The 12,886-nt window shown below is 41.1% G+C and overlaps 1 protein-coding gene across 1 annotated transcript; it reads left to right on the forward strand.

The window, feature by feature from the left end:
• Positions 1-3,777: 3,777 nt before the first annotated feature.
• nkx1.2la (NK1 transcription factor related 2-like,a) lies at positions 3,778-12,618 on the forward strand. Its single transcript, XM_072479265.1, has 2 exons — positions 3,778-4,325; positions 11,553-12,618. The coding sequence occupies exons 1-2, from the start codon at positions 4,085-4,087 to the stop codon at positions 12,170-12,172; spliced, it is 861 nt and encodes a 286-aa protein (XP_072335366.1). The 5' UTR covers positions 3,778-4,084; the 3' UTR covers positions 12,173-12,618.
• Positions 12,619-12,886: the final 268 nt, after the last annotated feature.

The raw sequence follows: 12,886 nt of genomic DNA on the forward strand, positions 1-12,886 counted from the left end.
ATTTAGTATGAAAACCTGAATTATATACTGTTTCACACATTCAACTGGGCGTGGAGCAGTCATACTGCTGGTGTATTAAAATTAATCCAAGAGCAATTCACATTAGTTTGTGACGGAGGTGTGTATCTCAGTGTCAAATGTATCGTTAGTGCCGTTTAAAGGTTACATCGCTGATACAAGATGCCTTAAGAATGAGCAGAAATTGAAACAAATACTGAATAACACGTTTATCAACATTATAACATTATAACATTTAAATCAACGAAATGACAATGCAACATACATATTCCTTTGACAAACTTACACAACACAAGAACCTGTGCCACCAATCCAAGTGAGCTAAGACATAATATTTGTACTCTAAGGAAATATGTAAATGATATACCATAAGTTATGAAAAAGAATATAGTAGACAAGCCATAGATTACCCAAGACGCTTGTCAAGATAGAAGGGAACAGACTTTAATTAATGTCCCATGAATACGCAATTAATCACCTTGTATGGTAATTACCAAGATAACGTTTCTTACCCATCTATATAGCGACTAATGATTTTTCTCTGGGATCGTCAAACAACCTACACAGCGAATAAATTGTGGGGTATGGCCTATTCTCGCTGTATAGTCTCTATGCCGTTTTGTATCTTCTCTACTTCCGAACAATTTCTTCCAAAATCTGAACATAATTTCCAATAGTGTCTTGCATACTGCTGGTTTGCAATGGTTGTACCTTCTTGCAGATAGTATCTATGCTGTAAAACTCATTAGCTAGAATAAGAGATTGAGAAAGTTATTTAAAACATTACTAATAGTGTAATATCTCAGCTGTCTACTTTGATAGTGAACATTGTCTTGGACAGTCTTATCAGCAGAGGACACCCGCTGTGAATATTGATTCCAGCTTGTTTCAAGCCATCAGCTGCCATCAGGACAGGTCAGGTCTGAATCCCACCTGGCGTCAAAGCAATTTAAAGACAGCACTCACATTGAATTCTAATCCTTTGCCCTGGCAGAGCCACTTACAACTGCCAAAAGGTAGGACATTTCACCACAAGCCTGTGAAAAATAACTTTAAAAATTAACCATTTGAGGACCTTTGTGGCAGTCATTGCAGCCTCCTAAAAGTGATCTCGTATCTATAATACAATGGGGGAGTAAAGAAATGATTTTCTTACATGTTTGATATTACCTCAGTCGATCTTAGGCGGGACTGACTAAAATAACATTATCACGTCAGGAAAACATATATTCCCCAAGATGACATTGATTTTTGGCTTAATTCTGAATCCATTCTGAAGAGTCACAACATTTATCCGCATTAAAGCTATTTCTAATTAATGTACCGAATAACTTTTTCACATGACTACAGTTCTGAATGGGCTTTGCAACTAAAACTAGAAACAAATATCCTTGTGTTGCGTGCAATGCAGTCATTTGTTCATGGCGCGTGGTGGGCAATGCTTGTTAAAGTTCTGTAAGATATGGACATTGAAGGAGTGACGGGTGGAACGGTGCCAATAGAATGGTGGCGTAAATGCACACACAGCTTGTTATATATACTTCAGAACGCGCGAAATAAACCTACACAAACTAACAAAGTGGACAACACAACCTTCAACTGCAACATTTATCCAGTAAAATGTGCAGACCTTAATAATGAGATACCTCGACTTTAAATGGCCATCATTGCACAGGTGGACATCTTAGCACCAATATAAAGAATGGGGAGTCTTTTGCTCTTGGTGACATTTCCGGTATAAGTGGGCAGAAGAAAATCCCAGAAAACCGGTTAGATTAAGTTACAGAATGAAAATAATCTCGCCCACAACGCCATTATTGACTTGTGGGTTATTGTGGGGATCAATTCATCCTGCAATTTAACCAACGTCAACTAACACTTCGTTGTTGGCTTCATGTCCTGGATATGCCCTGATTTGTGAGTTCCACTTACTAAAAACATGTTCCATGAAATACAGTACCTGCCTTGTTGCTACAGAGCACCAACAAACCGACCTCTTGCGTCCTGGTAAGGGGCCAGGACAAGTCTTCCAACTAACGCCAGGTGCAAGAACATCCACATCCCTGACCCCAGTCCCATCTCATGACAAAGGTTGCTGCAAGATTGTTTTATTTTAATATCTTGAAAGTAACGTTAGAAAAATGTGTATCTGAACGCTGTTACTGCATTGCTTTGAGGTAATGATGGGATATTTAATGATTTGGCTGTTCGGTATCATTTATTAGTCTCGCGGGTCTGTAGTCCTAGGTTTAACCGCACGATTAGGAATGGCCATTTGCGATGTATGTGATGTGCATTCAGCTTTTTGCAACATGTTAAACAGACCAGTCACAGGAAAACGTTTTGTTCGAAGTGTCTGTATTGCAAAGAAACAGGAGCGTGGAGAAGTTCGTGAAAGTGAGTGAGGTTTTGTTTAAGCTTGATTTGCATTGCCAGCTGGACGCAGGATGGCTGTAACGTTGAAATCTGATCCATCCTCCAGATTTCTGCATTCCAACCCCCCTCCCCCCGTTCTGGGAACGCCTCTCGATGTATTATCAGATGCAAATACATTGATCTGCATAATGTTTTTTAAAAAAAGATTCCTGTAATTAGAGCGGACAATAGGCTATAATTGCGGTGCCGGATGAACGGTTAAAGTGCAACATGAATTGTTACGCTGATTTGCAAGAAGTCCCAGATGGGCTGCATCGAATGGATTTGAGGACGTGTTTACTGGTCGCTTAAAAACGCTATCCACAACAGGTTATTTCAAAGTACATCCACCTCATTTCAATAACAAGAGAGGAAAAAGCCGGGCAAACCAGGGGACTCGTCATTAAAATAAAAGTCTTGTTGGTTGCTTTGAAAATGTCCTCTGCTGTCAAAGGTGGAGCGGATGACGATGCTATTGAAACAGCCAGCGGTGGGCCAATTGTTAAAAGAAAAGTGGACAGGAAAACAGATATATCTTTCATGGGGAGGGATTATTTAATGTTTTAAACCCCATTGCAAATTCAGAGTGTGGAAGCGCTGTGTCAACAATCTGATTTTACCTGAAGGGAAGTCTTTCCAGAATTTCCTCAGCTTTGTCCGCACCTAAACGCTAACTTTCCACCAAGTATTGTTCAATGTGTAAATACAAAGAAAAAGATTATAGAAATGTCAACGCGTTTTGCCCTCCCAGTAGATTGGTGTAGCTCGACAGTATGCAGCGCAAGATCAAATGGGCCAGAGTTAGAAATAATTGACAGCAAGAGTGCAGCTCAATAAAAGCATGGAATCAGATTGTTTAACAGGCATTCCCCAACTTCCATTCAAAATTGAGATTTCAAATGAAAATGGTGAAGTGCCAAGATCACATTAAATATTGTGTGCGTGTCACTTAAACTCGCCTATTCTGTTGTAAAAGGGGGATTTATGAAAGAATGTACCACACTGAATATCCATTCAAACGTGTTGATAGACCCCGCAGAATTAACATAAAACATTACAGCTGTAGGAAGCACTTTGAGTTAAATGGTTCTTCATTTACTGCGACCGTTCACTAAAATTAAGTCTTCTCTTACAAAAGAAACCTTTGTTTTCTAAGTATTGTGATGTCAGGAGAGATCCTTTTGATGTTCAGCTAAACTATTATTGTAATCACACGTGGCGAAGCTGTCCATGCAGATCCGAAGGCCTCTGTAGTGTTAATAGCTGATGTGCTGCTGGGCTCTGTACCACGTGTGCTGTTATTATTAGTCTCTGTCACCATAGCCAGACGTCCAGCAGACCAGCTTCAAACTAGAAAAGGAGTCCCACACTACAAGCGCCGTAGCAGAGAGGCTACACCTTCATGTCGAGGCACCGGCAATTTGTTTTATAAACGGCAAACTGACGAGCAGAACTGATACCGCATCCATCATCCATTGATGTTTGCAAAACGAAAGTCCCAGTTAATCATTTTAGTGGCCGGTGTGAATTGCTTTCTCTTGAAAATCTGCTTTTAACTCCAAAGTGACTTGTGTGCATCCCCGCACCAACGCTGACTTGTTTGATTTGGGGAGCAAACTCTAGCCGCTGGACAGTGTCTAAATAAAGGGCGATGTTCGAGTGTCCGGACAGTGGGGAAGAGATGGCCCCGACTCACAAGATTTCCTTCTCCATCATAGATATACTCGACCCCCAAAAATTCACAGGCAGGTCCCAGGCGTTTGAGCTGCGGCAGAGTGGGTCGAATGAAAGCAGTGGGGCGCCTGTACTCAGTAGTGAAGAGCAGAGTTTGAAAGAGACAGGTGGACAACTAAGTGCTGAAAAGAACAGCAACCAAACCGGCACTGATTCTGGTGAGTAGTCGTAACACACGGTCAGCGTTATGGTGTTTCAGGAACAACTCATTGCATTAACTGGGCCAAGATTGCATTGTTCCTTTACTGGGCCTCTTTCAGGCTTTTATTTGTATTTTTAAAAATGTTTAGCTCCTCTTATTGTCTGTGCCATTTTATTAACTTGTGTTAAGCGAATAACCAGACCTTCCATTTTTTCATACCAATTCGGAGCCCGATGCTATGAATTTCTGAAATTGTCAAGAAGTTGATTGCAGAAGGAACACTACAGCTACATGGGTGCAGGAGAGGGCTTTATTTACCTGTATTAGGGGTACAGGAAAGTGTTTATTTATTTGTATTCTGGGTACAGGAGAGTGTTTATTTATATATTTTGGGTACAGGACAGAGTTTTATTTACCTGTGTTATGGGTATTAGAAAGTGTTTATTTAGTTATATCCTGAGTACAACATTTATTTATATTCTGGGTACAGGAGAGTGTTTACTTGTATTTTGGGTACAGAAGAGTGTTTACTTGTATTCTGGGTACAGGACAGAGTTTTATTTACCTGTGTTATGGGTATTGGAAAGTGTTTATTTATTTATATTCTGAGTACAATATTTATTTGTATTCTGGGTACAGGAGAACATTTATTTGTATTCTGAGTACAGGAGAGTTTATTTACTTGTATTCTGGGTGCAGGAGAGTGTTTATTTCTATTCTGAGTACAGAAGAGTGTTTTTTTATTTGGATTCTGTTTACAGGAGAATGTTTATTTATTTATATTCTGGGTACAGGAGAGAGTTTACTTGTATTTTGGGTACAGGAGAGTGTTTACTTGTATTCTCAGTACAGGAGAGTGTTTATTCATGTGTATTCTGACTACCAGAGTATAGGAAAGTGTTTATTGATTTGGATTCTGGGTACAGGAGAGTGTTTACTTATTCGGTATTTGGATACAGGAGAATGTTTATTTATTTGTATTCTGAGTACAGGAGAGTGTTCATTTACTTGGATCCTGGGTACAGGAGTTATTTATTCGGGTTCTGGGTACAGGTGAGTGCTAATTTACTTGGATTCTGGTTACAGAAGAGTGTTTATTTATTCGGATTCTGGGTACAGGAGAGTGTTCATTTACTTAGATTCTGGGTATAGGATAGGCTATTTGTATTCTGGGTAGAAGAGAGAGTGTTTTCCATTTGTATTCTGGGTACAGGGGCGCCTTTATTTATTTGTATCCTAGATAAAGGAGAGTATTATTTGCAGTATGCTTCTTCTTTACTTCCCAGGGCTCTATAAAATGTAAGAACTAAAATTAAATAGGGTATGGGTCTGATGAATAACATTTTGGCTGTTTGTTTTTTAAATGGGGAGACTTGGTTAAGACTATGCAAAATGCATCTGCTCCTCGACGTATTAACAATCACCTCTCCTCTGGAAGGGATGTGTTGAAACAACAATTTTGCTGCATTTAAGATAATTTTGCCACGATCACTTCCGCAACATCCCACATTAGTCCATTTTAATTTACTATTCCGCTTGTGTTCTTTATCGCGAATCCACCGTAATCATAAATATGACATACACTACGTGTTATATCTTGAAAAACAATTACAGTTGTTCAATAACAGCTCTTTGCTAGGTGTGATTGGCACTGGGAGAGAGCCTGGGTAATTGTTTAAATCGTCCCATGGAGGATGCCACTGCTCAAATGATCGATATCCTATTACTGACTTGTGCATATCTCCTTCCAACAGCTTGCAGGTACAACAGTGAAAACCCGAGTCTGAAGCAGATCGAAGGTCCAAATATTTTTCGATTAAAACTTACCTTTAATAGATGGCATTATCGATCTGCTAAAATCTGAAACTCTAATTGCACATCGTGGCTGGTGTAGATTTGGACACTTTTTCGTGTAACCTGTCATAACTCTCCCATCTGCCTTTCAGTGTTTCTTAGCTCCCTCCCTGTCAGGATGCGATCAGTGCATTTGACCATCTCCTCCTTACATTCCCCACAAAACAACAAAAAGTCACATAGCCACGGTTTATTAGAACTGACAGAAGCTGAATGAAACACTATACAGTTACTAAAAGGTTAAACACTATGTGTTCTTAAGTCTTGCACCCTACGGGAGAGGTAATGGTCAGGGACACATTGCACTCCAGAAATGATGCTCATGTCCTGCTCTATACTTTTTAATTCTGCACTGTAAATTCTATGATTCTACGAATTCAAACATTCGGCTTTAAAACACGATTTTCCACCGGTGAGATAACGGGAGAAACAGCAGCCACGGATTGTCACGATCTCATCTCTAACCCTTGCTCTTGGGCATCAACTCTCACACACGAAACGCCTGCTCAAGATGGGCAGCTTTCAGACGAATACCAAGGCACACTTCGCAAACTGAACTACTTGATACCTGACGGGCAACTGTGTAATTTCTAATCGCCATCCATTTGTTGGGGACAACTTCAACAACTTCAAGGAGGAATTTCACAGAGTTAGCACAAAGAAAAACTGGACAGCCAATCTATGTCCACGGTTTTATACCATTTATTGCCATTGTGTAGCGTGTTGCGTTTTGTAGGATTTCGTTGTTACCCTCTCTAATATATTGCACTACAACAGGTACAAGTACAATAGGTACAAGTGGATGGAAGTTTCCACTGAGCCATGGACCGCAGGCAAACTACTGTTCCTAGGATCAAAATGGAGAGAGAAAAATAGCTAAGACTAAGCGTCCAATGGTTGAGCGGATTGATGGGTGGGTGGGTGGGATCAATAGGGTTAAAAATTTACACAGGTATGAATATTAATTGCTTTAAGACAGAGATCTACCAAACATAATGAAACAGCAGAGGGGAAAATAAGGAAAATTGGTGCTAAGAACATATAAACAAGGATTTGATTGGATGGGATAAACAATATGATACTTCTCTGCGATGACCTAGCAAGATCAAATGTAGACTGATTCTGCATTAGTAACTCTTATTTACTCTCGATTCTGTTACAGAAGGAGAATTGTACAATGAGGAATGAAATCAGAACTAATTTAATGTCTTGTTCTTTAAAAACAATGTCAATGGTAGCCATGATGTGGAGATGCCGGCGTTGAACTCGGGTGGGCACAGTAAGAAGTCTTACAACAGCAGGTTAAAGTCCAACAGGTTTGTTTCGAATCACTGGCTTTCAGAGCTCAGCTTCTTCCTCAGGTGAATAAAGAGGTGGGTTCCAGAAACACATATATAGACAAAGTCAATGATGCAAAACGATACTTTGCATGCGAGTCTTTGCAGGTAATTAAGTCTTTACAGGTCCAGATGGAGCGTCTGGAGAGAGGGATAATCACTGGTTAAAGAGGTGTGAATTGTCTTAAACCAGGACAGTTGGTAGGAGGGGGGGGGGGATGAATGTAATGTGACATAAATCCAAGGTCCCAGTTGAGGCCGTATTCATGTGTGCGGAACTTGGCCACTGTTTCTGCTCGGCGATTCTGCGTTGTCGTGCGTCCTGAAGGCCGCCTTGGAGAACGCTTACCCAAAGATTAGAGGCTGAATGCCCTTGACTGCTGAAGTGTTCCCCGACTGGAAGGGAACATTCCTGCCTGGAAATTGTCACGCGATGTCCATTCATCTGTTGTCGCAGCGTCTGCATGGTCTCACCAATGTACCATGCCTTGGGACATCCTTTCCTGCAGCGTATGAGGTAGACAATGTTGGCCGAGTCGCATGAGTTTGCACCACCATTACACATGAGATCACCACCCACCAGGTACGTGGTACATACCCGTGCGACTTGGCCAACATTGTTTACCTCATACTCACCAGTCGCTCCGTCTGGACCTGTAAAGACTTAATTATCTGCAAAGCCTCTCAATCAAAGTATCATCTTGCATCATTGACTTTGTCTAAATATGTGTTTCTGAAACCCACCTCTTCATTCACCTGAGGAAGGAGCTGCACTCTGAAAGCTAGTGATTCAAAACAAACCTGTTGGACGTTAACCTGGTGTTGTAAGACTTCTTACTTTAAAAACGGGTTAGTTTGGTGATATAAGCTTTTAAAATGCCAGTCATTGCAGTAACTAATTGCACCTGTTGGGGTTTGACCAAAATAGCTAAACTTTATACAAGATATGTTGCTGCCAGAGATAATGAAGGAATGGTGGCTTCAATTGTACTGTGCACCATTCTTAACATGTTTGTCTAAGTCTGTCTTTCATAATAATTAATGTGAACCAGTAGCTTCACTGGCTAACTTTGACTTTATATGTTCCTGTGCCTCTTAACCATTTTGCTTTTTTTGGGTTTGTTTTGATCTCACCTTTTCTCTCTTCCTTTATGGCGCACATGTGTTAGAACATAAGAACTAGGATCAGGAGTAGGTAATTCAGTCCTCGAGCCTGCTCTGCCATTCAACACAATCACGGCTGATCTCTTCTAGGCTTCAACTCCACTTTTTTGCCAGTTCTCCATAACCCATCAACCCATTACTAATTAAAAATCTGTCTATCTCCTCAAATTTACTCAAAGTACCAACATCCACACACTCTGGGATTTACCTTTTAGGATTGAGTGCAAATCAAGAAATAATACGGACCTGAAAGAAAGGTACAACAATAATCATGAGTGATTTTAATCTTCATATAATGAACAAATCAAATTAGCAATGGTAGCCTTGTGGCTGAGTTCATAGAGCTTATTCATTACATTTTCTTAGAACAATACACTGTGCAACCAACCATGAAAGAGCCTGTTTTTGATCTAGTAATGAGATAGAATTAATCTATGATTCATAGTAGGGGATCCTCTAGAGACGAGTGATCATAACATGATGAATACTGCATTCAGTTTGAAGACAATAAACTTAGGCCTGAAACTATGATCTTAAATGTAAATAAAGACAATTATAAAGGTATGAAGACAGAGTTGGATAAAGTGGACAGGGAACACAGATAAAAGACAGTAGGTAAGCAGTGGCAGACATCAAATAATATATTTCATCACTCTCAACAAAATGTATTTCATTGAGAAAGAAATTCTCTACAAGTAAGATGAACCATCTGTGATTAATGAAGGATTGTAAGATTGCATAAAATTAAAAGAAAAAGCATAGAATGCTGCAAAAAATAGTGAAAGGCCTGAAGATTGGGAACATATTAGAAACCAGCAAAGGATGACAAAAAAATAAATTAGAACATGAAAGTAAACTAGCAAGAAATAAAAGAAACACAGATAGGATGACTATCTACAATTTATATAAAGAAAGGAAGTAGCTAGAATAAACATTGGTCCCTTAGAGGATGAAACCGTAGAATAAATAATGGGAAACAAGGAAATAACGCTGACTTTGAACAAATATTTAGTATCAGTTTTCACAGTAGAAGACACTAAAGACATCCCAATAAAAGACAATCAAGGGGTAAAAAGAGGGAGAAACTTGAAACAACCACTATCACTGGAGAAAATGTAATACAAATGTAAAGTTCTGCAGATGTTGGGAATCGGAAATTAAAAACAGGAAATACTAGAAATACTCATCAGATCGGATATGATGTAAAGAGTAATGTGTGAAAGACCATTGATCTGAAACATTAACTCCATTGCTCTTCATAAATCCTGCCTGACCTGATGAGGATTTCTAGCATTTTCTGTTTTTGTATACTGGCGAAAAAGGATTAGGCAAACTAATGGGACTATAGCCAAGTCCCCCGGACCGGTACAGCTTAAAAGGAGTAGCTACAGAAATAGTGGATGCATTGGTTGTAAACTTCCAAAATTCTCTAGATTCTGGAAATGTCAAAAGGTCACCTCGAGTGTAAAGTCCCTACTCAAGAAAGGAAGAAGACAGAAAGCAGGCCAATTAGCCTAAATCTGTAATTGGGAAATTTGAGAAGTGGCAGCAGGACATTCAGAAAATCATGATATAGCCAAAGGGATATCACGTTTGCCAAATTTATTGGAGTTCTTTCAGGATGTAACAAGGATAAAGGCAAACCGATATATGTAGTGTATTTTGATTTACAACAGGCATTCAATAAGGTGCCATATATAAGGCTTGTAGAAAATTAAGAGCTCATGCTTTTGGGGTAATAAACTAGAATGTGGATGATTGACTAATTAACAGAAAATAAAGAGTTAGAATGAATGGGTCACTTTCAGGTTGACAAACTGCAAGTAGTTTTGTACCACAGGGATCGATGCTGGAGCTTCCACTATTATTGTATCATACCTAGATTAAAGATTTGGATGAAAGATCCAGGATATTGTAACCAAATTTGCCAAAGGTAAAGAAAGACTTGAATTTATACGGTGCTTTTCATGACCATTGGCGTCTCAAAGCATTTGCAGCCAACAAATTACCTTTTGAAGTGTAGTCATTGTTGGAATGTAGAAAACAGCAACCAATTTGCACATAGCAACCCCCCCACAAGGAGTTCAATTAGCTCATTTGTCTAGATAGCAAGTGTGTGAATCAGAATAATATCAACAGCAGAGGGCTTGTTTCCTGTTCCAGTGGAGGTATACATAGGACCTGCGACCTTAAAATTAAGGCACTTTGCCATGGTTAGATTAATGATTACCAAGGACCTGCCTTCAAGAAGAAAAATAAACTCCCACAAATATCACTGTCATAATGACCAGTAGGATCTGGATGTCCTTGTACATGAATCGCAAAATGTTAGCATAAAGGTGCAGCAAGTAATTAGGAAGGCAAATGGAAGGTAGGCCTTTATTGCAAGAAGGATGGAATACAAAAGTTGGGAAGTCTTTCTCCAACTGTACAGGGCATTGGTAAGACCACACTGGAGTACTGTGCACACTTTGGTCTCCTTACTTAAGGAGAGATACACTTGCAATCGAAGTAGTTCAGAGAAAGTTCACTGGGCGGATTCCTGGAATAAAGGGGTTGTCTTATGAGGAAAGTTTAAGCACGTTGGGCCGATACTAATTGGAGTTTAGAATTGAATCATATAAGATTCTGAGAGGACTTTACAGGGTAGATGCTGAAAAGATGTTTCCCCTCATTGGGGAATCTAGAACTAGAGGACATTGTTTTGGACTGAGGTAAGAGGAATTTCTTCTCTCAGAGAGTAGTTAGACTTTGGAATTCTCCTCCCCAGCAAGCAGTGGAGGCTGGGTCACTGAATTTATTCAGAGAACAAGTGGATTAAAGATTGCAGTGTCATTATGCATTCCATAACTTATCTGGCTGATATAATTTTAAATGCTTGTTTGCAGATGGAAGTGATTGGGAACAAGACATACTTTCCAATGCGAATACACCAAAAACATCTGTAGAACCTCATGGAAACTTCCAGCCATTTAAAGAGGATAAAATTCCAACACAGCCTGAATTAGACAACGACCACACTGCCTGTACTGAATTGGAAGCGAGGTCGGAAAACACCACATCCAGACAAAAACGTCGTCGAGCTGAGCCAGGCTGCGCTAAACCAAGACGAGCTAGAACTGCTTTCACATATGAGCAACTAGTAGCCCTGGAGAATAAATTTCGCTCAACTCGTTATCTGTCGGTTTGTGAGCGTCTGAACCTGGCCCTGGCCCTTAGCCTTACTGAAACACAGGTTAAAATCTGGTTTCAAAACAGACGCACCAAGTGGAAAAAACAGAACCCCGGGGCAGACAGCACAATGCAGCCCGGATCTAACAGCCTGTCTCGGGTCAGTCCAAGTCCACCTGGACCAAGTGTACTCAACTTCCCAACTTTTCAGACATATGCTGCGGGGAATGTCATTTGTCAGACAGCAACTCCAGTCCCTTTAATATCATCTACAGGGTTGATGTCTCCCTTCCTGAGCTCTGCCTACCTGACACCATTTTATGCTCCACATTTGTGAAAACATGTAAAATAGCAAACACTGAAGTGGAATATACTGACAACCAACTTTTTCCTTGAGCTGCCATATTTGTATATCTTGTGTACTTCTTCTTCTTAATGGTTCAATAGTAATGTAAATGGCAACATCACCACACCTAAGGGACTAAGTAGCTCCGGTGGTAATAGTCTACAGTTCAGAACCTGCCTTCAGCAGTCAGTCTAATTCAATGCTTTACATTGACAAGCTCTGAAAGTTTCAGACAAGGGGCAAAATTCTCCCCCAACGGCGGGATGCCCGCCGACTGGCGCCAAAGCCGGCGCCAATCAGACGGGCATCGCGCTGGCCCAAAGGTGCGGAAGTCTCCGCATCTTTGGCGGCCTAGCCCCAACATTGAGGGGCTAGGCCGACGCCGGAGGGATTTCCGCCCCGCCAGCTGGCGGAAATGGCGTTTGTTGCCCCGCCAGCTGGCGCGGAAATGCGGCGCATGCGCGGGAGCGTCATCGGCCGCTGTCAGTTTCCCAGCACATGCGCGGGAGCGTCAGCGGCCGCTGTCAGTTTCCCGCGCATGCGCAGTGGGGAGAGTCTCTTCCGCCTCCGCCATGGTGGAGGCCGTAGCGGAGGCGGAAGGGAAAGAGTGCCCCCACGGCACAGGCCCGCCCGCGGATCGGTGGGCCCCGATCGCGGGCCAGGCCACCGTGGGGGCACCCCCCGGGGTCAGATCGCCCCGCGCCC

This window comes from Scyliorhinus torazame, chromosome 16 (genome assembly GCF_047496885.1).
Source record: "Scyliorhinus torazame isolate Kashiwa2021f chromosome 16, sScyTor2.1, whole genome shotgun sequence".
In the NCBI taxonomy this organism is placed as follows: Eukaryota; Metazoa; Chordata; class Chondrichthyes; order Carcharhiniformes; family Scyliorhinidae; genus Scyliorhinus; species Scyliorhinus torazame.